The sequence below is a fragment of the Stigmatopora nigra genome, chromosome 12 (assembly GCF_051989575.1).
Source record: "Stigmatopora nigra isolate UIUO_SnigA chromosome 12, RoL_Snig_1.1, whole genome shotgun sequence".
Lineage (NCBI taxonomy): Eukaryota > Metazoa > Chordata > Actinopteri > Syngnathiformes > Syngnathidae > Stigmatopora > Stigmatopora nigra.
Window position 1 is genome coordinate 13,496,700 of NC_135519.1, and position 11,250 is coordinate 13,507,949.

At 40.5% G+C, this 11,250-nt stretch overlaps 1 protein-coding gene across 1 annotated transcript; it reads left to right on the forward strand.

Moving 5' to 3' along the window:
• The first annotated feature begins 3,332 nt into the window (after window positions 1-3,332).
• On the forward strand, window positions 3,333-10,839 carry bfsp1 (beaded filament structural protein 1). Its single transcript, XM_077729495.1, has 8 exons — window positions 3,333-3,852; window positions 4,552-4,612; window positions 4,849-4,944; window positions 6,653-6,745; window positions 7,387-7,500; window positions 8,287-8,507; window positions 8,809-8,900; window positions 9,394-10,839. The coding sequence occupies exons 1-8, from the start codon at window positions 3,485-3,487 to the stop codon at window positions 10,482-10,484; spliced, it is 2,136 nt and encodes a 711-aa protein (XP_077585621.1). The 5' UTR covers window positions 3,333-3,484; the 3' UTR covers window positions 10,485-10,839.
• Window positions 10,840-11,250: the final 411 nt, after the last annotated feature.

The window sequence follows — 11,250 nt, forward strand, 5'->3', positions numbered from 1 at the left end:
AAATACAAATTAAAGAAATATGACTTAATAGTTGCTAACCCAACCAAACTATTTCAAAAAAACATCATTGATGATCTGGAAAATGCCGACAAAAAAGCTTATTTTAGAGTACACGCTCATTTGTGAGGCAAAAGACGAAATGAACGAGCATCCCTTATGGATGCATTTTCCTCGCTGGCCACACGACTTTCAATTTCTGGAAAAAGCATCGCTAACACGTCGCCGCTCTTGGTTGTCGCCGCCAAGCCGAGCGGCCACCGTGCAGCTATTTACAATTAATCAACATCGCATTATCTCTGGGTTCTCATGTGAGAGTGGCGCTTTTGTACCGAAGGCTCCAAAATCTCATCAAATGGACTTGCGGTGGGGAGAGGGGGTGCCGGTGTTTGGATTGGACGGCTGACATCTTTGTGATCATCCGTCCTTAACAGGCGGTAAACAAGGATAGACAGCAGCGCTGATGACTTGGAACGATCAATTCTATTTTTGATGGAAGACGAATACTCTAGCTTTTTTTTTGCCCTTTTCGCAATTGTATTTCGATTTCACCGTACAAAGCACAGAGTTGAGTTGTTTGGCTTTTAGCTGAAAGGTTTTTTGGGAAGCTAGAAATCTTTGGCAAGTGCTAAAAATGCTAAAAATATTTGACGAAGATCCAAAAATGCTAAAAATCTTAGGCTAGCAGCTAAAAATTTTTGGCTAGGAGCTAAAAATCGTTGGAAAGGAGATAAAAATGCAAAAAAATCTTAGGCTAGCAGCTAAAGATCTTTGGAAATGAGCTAAAAAATTAAAAAATCTTTGGCGAGGAACAACAAATGCTAAAAAATCTTTGTTTTGGAGCTAAAAATGCCAAAAATCTTTGGCGAGGAGCTAAAAATCTTTGGCGAGGAACCAAAAATGCCAAAAATCTTTGGCTAGAGCTAAAAATCTTTGACTAGGCACTAAAAAATCTTTGGCCAGGAGCTAAAAATCTTTGGCGAGGAACCAAAAATGCTGTTTTGATTGCAAAACAGAAAGAATTGCTAAAAAGTGAAAGCTTATCCACCTACACGTCCAATCCCCAGAAAAGCAAAGATAAAACAGCTGCCTCAATGTGCTTCAATTTAAATGAATTATCCGGCAAACATGAGGGGCTATTTGCCCGCCTGACCCGGCTCGCCACCCTCACGATGTCCCACAATCCCTCAGCAACAAAAACAAACGTTCTCTAATCCCACCTTAATTCCAGATATACGACATCTCCTCATCATAATAAAAAGATAACGTATAGATCGAAGCAAAGGCGCGGACGCAAATCATGAAAAATATGCACAGGACAAAATATTGATGGCTTTTAAGGGGGAGGATTCAAATTGTTTACGGGGGCCATATTAGAAGCTCGTAAACGACATGGAAAATATATTTCTGGGATTAACGCCAGGCTGATTGTCAATGACATAAACACTATCGGATTTTGTTGGGTTGTAAAGAGAAAATTCACTAATTTTTCATTCCCGGGGGTGCTGGAGCTTACCTCAGCCAACTATGGGATTTTCTCATAAGCCATAGCCTTAAAACCTTAGAATTTTACAATCTCCCTCTTATAAGCCGCCCCAAGTCAATTTCCCCTCCGTTTTTTGCATTGCAAGTCTAATTTATGCGCATATAATCGATTAAATCATAATTTTTGCGACAAATAAGGCTTATATGCGAGAAAATATGATAATATCATGAACCCTGAATTGGTTGTTTTTCCATAGGAGACAAACGACCTATCGCGCATGCCTAAGGACGTTCTAGAATGTCCAAGGGAGGAAATCGGACTACTTGGAGCATGTTGGAAATATACGGGGGATTGAACCCTCGGTAGTGGAACTGCGAGGCGGCTATGCTCACCACTACCCCACCCTGATGAGGTTTTTTTCCATTTAATATATAGTTGAGCAGGAAACGAGATGAGTATCTTCCGAGATAAGGTGGATGAGGTCTCGGAGGGTGCCGTTACAAGTCCACGGGGGGTTGGCAGGAGTTGTTTTTGCGTGTCGGAAATAATGGGCTGGCGCACAATTTGATCCCGTTCAATCTTGCTCTCACTTATCAATTGCGGGGAAAGAACATCTTGGAGCTAGCATGTTGTCGTTAGCCTTGAATGTCACTGCACACGTGATATTCGTGTGTGTCAATCCAATTTCACAGTGGAAAATATCGGCATTTGTAGAAAGACATGCAAGACGTAAAAAGGACCGTCGCCATTTTAAATTGCAAGGAACGTCACCATCCGAGATGTTTCAGTTGAATGTCAAAGCATTTGTGGAACGTTGGGAATGGCAGCAGATTGGGACTTATTTTCAACCCTGGAGTTTCTACCCTGAACAACTTTATTAGTATTTTTCTTTAAAGTTAAGTACAGTCTTCTCCATAGCAGGGATTGGCCTGAGTATAATGGGTGGATGGCGGTCAGGTGGTGCTTTAGCCTCATTGGCTAAAGGGTAACTCTCAAGAAAAATTTAGTTTTTTAATCCAAAAGACAAATTCATGCCAGAAAAGTCCATCATTGGCTTTTTTTGGTCCAAAACTTTTCCACATCAACTAGTTTTTCGGTTATTGACGCATCCTATCAAAAAAATGGTCATGTTTTCATCCTGCATTTGATTGGGTAAATGTTGTCTGATTTGCTCATAATCATACAAAAACTTTTGGATTGTATGATTTTAGGGTTCCTACATTTAGAAGTACAACATTTTTCTGTGGATTCTGAAATAAGCCCCCAACTACAACAAAATTGGAGTAATCTTATTCTGAAAAACTAGTTTCTACTGTACTTTGATCCAAAATGGCGGTCTGAACACCAGATTCTTCCATTACAACACAAGTACAATAAATTGGATGAATTAATTTCATTGTAAATGTCTCACTAGTTATGGATCAGTCATTTCTGAATACTCTTTGACCCATCCCACCATTTAATCAATGTAGAAAAACACTAAATATTTAAAATAGAATCCAGACTATGCTTTCATCCGCCACATCAATAGAACTCTATTGTCAGTAAACGTACGCTAAGTACATTTTAAGCAAAAACCCCAATCATCACAAGGCCATTCTCGCCATTCATCTGCCCAAAACGCGGGAAACTTCTCTTCTATCCCGCCATCGGGCCACGGTCCAAACTGCCTCCACAAAGCCTCTGACGAAGAAGCACAAACATTGTATTCCAACGGCTAGCGCATTCCCGGCGGCGTCCGTTCGACCAATTGTGCGTGTGCGGTCCTGCTGGGTCATCACCAGCGCCGCGGCTTTTCCAGCCGCCGCAAAACAAAGACAACAATCGCCCGTGGAAGGCCCCAGGCCTGCTCCGCTTGTCCCGTGGTGTGGTCCGCGGCGGCTATTTCGCCGGCGTCCGACACTGCGCGGCGTTTAGTCTAACGCGAGACGGCCCAGGGTGAGCACCCCACTTTTCCACGCCATCGAGGAGCCGGAGGTCACGGCCACCGCCCCCACAAACATGTTCAAGAGCAGCTACCTCCGCAAGGAGGTGCGCAAGGAGAAATACGAGCGCTCCGACGTCTTCGGAGAGGAACCCGAGGACTCGGCGGGGGTCTCGGCCATTCAGGGATGGGAGAACCTGCAAGAGCTGAATGGTCGCTTTGCCCGTTACATCAACCGGGCTCGCGTGCTGGAGCAACGCAACGCCGTTTTCCGTAAGCAGTTGGAGACGCTGCAGCGTATGGAGGAGGCCAGCGGATTGGAGGAGGCCTTCAAGGAACAGATCCAGGTTAACGGACGGAGGATCCGAGAACTGGCCTCAGACCGGGGGAAACTGGAGAGGGAGCTGAGGGACGCCTGTCAGATGCTGGATGAGTTCACTAGCAAGTAAGGGAATGGACGCCAGGGCTCGCCGTTAATCTGATGGGGTTTTTTTGCAGATAAAATGGGGAATGAAATGTGGTCAGGATGAAGTTAGACGCACAGGCCACTTATTTTCCATTTTCAAGTGTGATATCAGTAAATTGAAAGAGGGTAGATTTGTCCCGAGGCGGCGTGGTCGAAAATAGGCTACGATTGGTCGCAAATTGCCCATGTCCTATTTTCGTGCTTTCACAGTTGAAGTGAAAAAGACATGTTTTCTTGTTTTAATTTCCGAAAAAAAGCTAAACAAGTATTTTTTTAAATGTAAATACAGTCATAACTCTAGTATTTTTGTAACTTGCAAATTTTGTAAGTAGAAGAGTACTTTATATGTAAATTCTCCAATTCGTTTTACGGTCCTCACACAATTACCAACTAAACCCTTTAAAATAAGTCAAAGAATCCCAATTTTGTATAAAAGATGTGAGGATACACACAAAAATGAGAGAAAATGATAAGTAAAATATTTGTTAATGTCTTAAATTTCCAGTTTTTTTCTTTAGCAAAGAATGTAAATTAAACAAAACCTGGAAAAAAATTATAAAATAACTACTTGCTATTTATAAATAAAAAAAAATATTTATTTCTACTTAAAATAGGTATATTTTCTCAAATTAAACTTTTGGCACATTACTTATTGTATTGTCTTGTGGTATTTTCCAGATACAGAAACGAATGTGATTATCAAGAACAACTAAGAGGAACACTGGAACAGCTAAACAAGGTACACCATTATCTAATATTAAATAATATATTTGATTATTTTTTCCCTTCTGAACAAACCTAAATGGTTAATTTCATTCTAATCAATTAAAAAGTTGATTTATCCATTCATTAACATAACTAATATTTTTGATAGCCTATTAAATAGTTTTAATTTGATGTGATAATTTTGTTGACACTGACCTGTGGGTTTTTTCTTGGGAACGTGACTTGCCATTGGCGTTGGATTCCCCGCAGGAGGCCGACAACGCCCTGCTGAAAAACTTGGAGAACCAGATCCAGTCTCAATTCCTCCAGGATGACATCAACTCCACTAGAGAGAGACACAGAAAGGTCAGTATACTTACGTATATATTTTTATTATTGATTTTTAATGGCCTTCACAAGAAGCTTAAATTCAGCCTACATTCTGTTGCCTCGCTCAGGGGTCAAAAACGTTAATTGAAACGGTGTAGAATTCCAATATGTTGTTTTGCATCATTTCTCTTGATTTTCCAAGAAAAAAAAAATAGTTTAGTAGTGTATACAGTAATCCCTCAAATATTGCGGTTCATGTAGACCAGACAAATTGAGAAGTGGGGTCACCTTTAGTAAATATATATATACTATATATTTTTTTACTCCAGTGTGAAGTCAGTAAAAGCGTGGATTTTCACGTTTTTATGATCTTAAATTTAAAATAATAATAGCGGAAAAATATCGCAAAGTAGTTAATTTGCGATAAGTGAAGACGTGTTAATCAAGGGATTACTGTACTTTTTCTTCATTTTCACATAATATATAAGGATTTATTTTTCTATAGCCTTTATTTCACTGCCACTGACAGTTATAGACATTATTTCAAAAGTCCTACACAAATTGATCTTATTAACACTACCATTGACAGCAATAGATGTCCAATCCAATTGTATTGGAGGCTGGCAGCAATCAAACAATGGATATTTTCCTCACTGAGTTACTACCTAAAATATATATATATTTATGCCCATTTTATATCCACTGATTCTGATCATTACTTAAACAAAAGCAAAGTGATTTCAGGTTGTTTTTGTTTTGAAAGCGGCCATTAGAGAGCTAAAAAATGAACACCTCCCCAGTAATATATCATATTATATAGCACCCATTTAGTCAAATATTGTTTAAATTACGAGCTAAAGTACACGCTTTGCCTGTATTGAAGCATTAGCGCGACTTTGTTTTCCTTTCCTTTTTTGATTTATTCCCACCAAAAACGCATTCTCATTTTACGGCGACATAAAATAAAACATCAAATGCGCACAATGTATTTTTATTTTAAATACGTGACCGTGAAAGTGAACAAAACAAATGGTTACACGTCCAAAAGGAGCGTTTTTATTCGTCGGAATGGCTTCAATTGTTGAGAGAAGACATTTGATTGGGCCATTTTGTTCCCCTTCAAAACGCTCGCCTGGCAGCGCCTTTGATGGCAAATTATTCTTTAATAGCATCGTTAGCGCAATATGACGGCAAATATGAGCCACGTATTACGTCGGGTAGTAGATAAAAAGTCATTTTGAACCAGTGTTGGCGTTAGAATTCTTTAGTTTGGAGATTTGGAATGCATTTGTGTAGCTGGAGGCGATTTGTCAAAACCAAATGAGACTTTAGGAGCACTGGTGTCAAAGTGGCGGCTTGGGGGCCAAATCTGGCCCGCCGCATTATTTTTTGTGGTCCGGGAAAGTAAATGATGAGTGCCGACTTTGTGTTTTAGGATCAAATTAAAATGATAGATATAGATGTATATTATATTTCCTTATTTTCCCCCTTTTAAATTAATAATTGTCATTTTTTTAATCGTTTTTTTCTGTTTTTAGTTCAAAAATCATTTGTAAAATCTAAAAATATATTTAAAAAAACCTAAAATAAACATTCTTTTAGATCTATAAAAAAACTGAATATTCAGGGCTTTTAATCCAGTTCTTTTAATCCATTTATTAAAAAAAAATCTAAATATTATATCTAAAATACTCTCTTGCTATCCACCCACGTGTAACCCATTTTTTCCCCATTTTCCCATCAGAACCTGGCCGAGATCCAGACCTACGTCCACATTTTGCAGCAAATCAACCAGACGCTTCCCCTGGCACCTACCGTGTCCGTGGGCATCTCCGAGGTGAGTTCACTGGCAAAATGGCGGGTGAGCATCCGCCCCACGGGGATTTGACGCTCGGCGCCGATGAGGTTGGCGGCCTCCCGTTGCTTCCATTGCGTGCGAGTCGTTGTATCGTGTGCGTCAAGCTGTGGAAAAAGGATTTTATTGTTATTATACAACTATAATCCGATTTAAAGTGCACTAATAACAACAACAAACAAATAAGCCCAAATATATGTGGCAGTCATCCCTCTTGCTCTCAGCCATCTTGTGGTAGAGCGGCTCTAAAAAAATGTAAAGTACCTCTTCAAAGCTTAAATGCTAATGTCGTTGGCTAAAATGTAAAAAAACTAACTAGAACTAGCTTAGATTCGGGAAAAACTCATGCATATATACTTATAATGTGAATTAAATGGTAGTATACTTCAAAGTTGTTCCATATTTGGAAATAAACAGTCACAATAACTTTATTACTTGCTATGGTAGAAGCTAACATTAGCATGGCAATGTTATTACTATTAAATTCGTATTGTTTTTGTGTATTTAACTATATTTAAAGTTTGATGGGTTCATAGCTTTTAAGTTTAATATGCAGACAAGAAAAATTCACTGGTTGTATGGTATTATTTCAAAAGTTGTGGTTGTTTTTGTGTTTTTTACAGGAACAGGAGAAGCTACTGGTTCAGAGCAGATTGCCCGCCCTCAAGAGTCAGCTGGAGGAGTACAAGAGCGCCCTCTGCCAGTTGCAGGCACAAAAACAACGTCTTCATGCGGAGGTGGGTAACAAGACAATGATCACCATAACAACTATACTACAAAATATGCATCCCCTTTTTATTTATGTTTTATTTATTTTGTAATGTCAGTTAGATTTAATTGATGTTAACTGAGTCAAATGTAAATACATAATTTATGGGATTCACTTTAGGTAAATTAAATGTATTTATGGCTTGTGGATTATATCAAACTAAAATATTATATTATATTTAAGTAAATATTATAATAATTACTGCTAATGGAAAAAAATAATGGTTAGATTATTGTACCCTAGAAAAGGCTTTTCTTTAAAAATGATACACAGAGCAAATACAAGATAATTAAAGTTTGTAATATTATAATAACGGCATGAGAAATTACAATTAAAATAAATACAAATTTGTCATCCCTCCCTTCCGTCACTATGATTTGCTAATAACAGTGTTGAACCACTAGATGTCAGCTCTATTCCTTTTTATTTTAGTAACTCACCCTCACATATAAAAATCGGCATTAAATTCTAAACATTAATCTCATCTTAGAATAAAACAAACTAGAAACTGTAAAAGTAACTTTTCACTTCAACCAAACGTAAAATGAGACACATCCGAAACCATACGGGAATTCAACCACGCACCGTCAACTCCATTTACAATCTACGCCAAATTTCGACTTAATTACACTCTCTCTAGTTATTCGAGAACGGCAAGACGCCATCGTTAAATCCGCTCTGGCGTATCTGTAATTCCTCAGCATCATTTCATCAGTGTGCCTTGATTAAAACGCCGTGTGTGCGTGGGTCACAGGCGGCCATGTTGGAGCAAGGCATCCGCAACACCCAGGAGAGTTTCGACGACGAGATCCAGCTGCACAACGAGCAAATCGAATCGCTGCGTAAGGAGATCGAGGATGCCGAGAGGGCCCTGGAGAGGTTCACCAGCGAGTGTCGTCACTTGGCCATGTACCAGACGTCTCTGGAGAACGAGTTGGAGAGGTACAAGAGGATCATCGAGAACGAGGATAACAGGTGAGGGCCTCAGGTCAATCCAAAGGCCTTGACAGCTAGCTAGCGATGTAATAACTACTAAAAAGTAGCCCAAAACATCCATAAAGTCATACAAAAGTAAACTTCTACATGTTTCAACTCCAACCGTGACCGAATACCCAACATTTTCAAAAAGAACCCAATCATGCTAGCACCACGCTATAAACCCACCAACAACTATGTTTTGCACACCATGGAATTTCAATATTGATTATTGTTGATTTTTAAAATGTAAAGCACACAATTTTCAGCTTAAAACTGATTTTTGTTTTGTTTTTCGCAGGTTGAATTCGGCAATTATCGGCACCCCGGTGACCCTCTTCACTACCAGTTACCACTACACACAAGCCCCTCCTACAACAAACCGGGGTAGAGGTAAGTATTTTGTCCAAGATCAAGTCAACCAAAATGAATAACTCTGCAAAACTGGGAGAAAAACTATAGTATAGTACACTCAACACAGTCTTAAATATCAATACGCAAGTTTTGACCCCCAAAAAAACCTTTGAGGGTCAACATCGAAACCAGACCAAGATATTTAGAAATAGAAACCATAGTCACAACAGGAAAAGTCCATAGTTGACCTTCTTTGGTCCAGACCAAAGTATATTGGACCCTATCTGGTTTGGTTCTGTAATACTAGGCACGCCACATATCCCATAATACCTGTTACCTGGCAAAAAAAGTCTGCAGTTCCAGAACTGGGACCATGAGATCAACTGTTTGGCACCAGACCAACTGTTTTGGTTCTAGTCTGGACCCCACATTGCCTATTTTCTCCAGATCCATCTTGGGCACCAGACCAGTTTTCCCATTAAAACTTCCAGCACCTAACCATGACTATTTAACCCCTCTCTTCCATCCCCAGATATCACACTGGCCATCCAAGATATCAGCAACATAAAACCTCGCCAGAAAATCATGGCCAAGAAAGTCCAGAAGAAGAAAGACATCACCCCTCGAGATATGCTGGACAACGGTCAGGAAGAATCAAATCCTCCAGAAGACGACAACACCAATGCCAACATGTCAGAGGAGAACATCAGGAGGACCGAGGAGAGACCCGTCTTCTCCGGATTGTCTCCACAGGACGTTCCGGACGGAGCCCAGATCAGCAAGGCTTTCGACACCCTTTGCAACATCGTCAGAGACCGGATGAGAAAGTACAAGAAACCGGAACCCATGGCCGACTTTTACACCAAAGGTCGCTACGTGCTGGTCACCGGTGAGGGAAGCTATCCGGACCCTCGCTTCTGTACTTCCGTACCGGCTGCCGGACATGTGGTCGTCACCATTAAAGATCAGGGTCTTGGACGCTTGACCCCTCAACCTTCTCAACCCACTCCCAGACCTAGAGTTCCCACCCCGCCATCTCATTTCGCGGGAGGAAAGGAAAACAAAGGCAAGGACGGTAATGGTACGGGTAAAAAAGACCCTGACCCTCAACCCAAAGACCCCCATCTCAAAGACGCCCGTCCCAAAGACCCCCATCTCAAAGACCCTCAAGCCAAAGACCCTAAAGACCCTATCCAGCCATTCTCCGGTCCTACAGATCCGACCCCCACGGTGGATCCGACCAAACCAAAGAAGAAAACAGACGACAACGGAACCGGTGGGACGACTCCCAAATCCATGCCCCGGACTTCCAGTAGCAGTTCCACTTCTAGCAGTGGAACCGGGACCAGCACAAGTTCAGGTTCCAGTTCTAGCTCAAGCTCAAGTTCCAGTTCCAGCTCTAGTTCCGGCTCCAGCTCCAGTTCCGGGTCCGGCACCAGCTCCAGTTCCGGCACCGGTTCTAGCTCCAGCTCCAGTAGCTTCACCCCAGACGCCATGACCTACGAGAAGGTGGTCTTGGAGTCTGTTGAGAAGTTCTCAGACGGGCGCAAACTCAAAGGCTATGAGGAGACCTCCATGGTGGTGGAAACCACCATTGAGAAATCCAGCAAGAAGAAACATTAGAAGACCCTCAAAGGTTCCTGCTCTTATAATCCAGTTTTCTCCCTTCTACTTGCAGTTTCGGGTTCCTGGTCCGATTCTGCGAGTAGATGGCGATGCTCATGCTTTCGTCTTTTCTTGTCTGAAAAGTTGGGAACTCAAAAAAATGAAACGCCAAAAATAAAAAATATGCCACCTTTAAAATATTAATAATAATAATAAATCATAAAAAAATATTGACGGATGAAGTTGTGCCACCCTTCTGTCTTCCAAATCCAATTCCCCCTTTCTTGAGCTGATTTGTCCAATTGGATTCCAAGGCCCGCCCTCAGCACCATTTTGCTGTGTACTAATTTGCTTTGATATCTTCAATAAAAACGACTCAAACCAAAAAAATGAAGGCCTCGTTATGTTTTGCTTTACTTTACAATCCTTGCATATTTACCCAGAATGCTCCTCTTCATTGTACCCGGGGTGAAGACTGACTGGTGTCAAAGCGGCGGACCGGGGGCCAAATTCAGCCCGCCACATCACTTTGAGCGGCCCCACAAAAATAAATCATGTGTTGACTTCATGTTTCATGCTAACATTTTAACAATTATAACCATGGCAATAATTTTTATGTTGTCAAATACCATAATTAATATAAATAAGTTATATTTCCACTTTTTCCATTTTGTTGACAATCATAAACATATTTGTAAGTAGTGGAAAACAATATTGTCCCAATTATATAAACAAATCAAACATTAATGCATCCAAAATATAAGTTTTTAAGTACTTACATGGG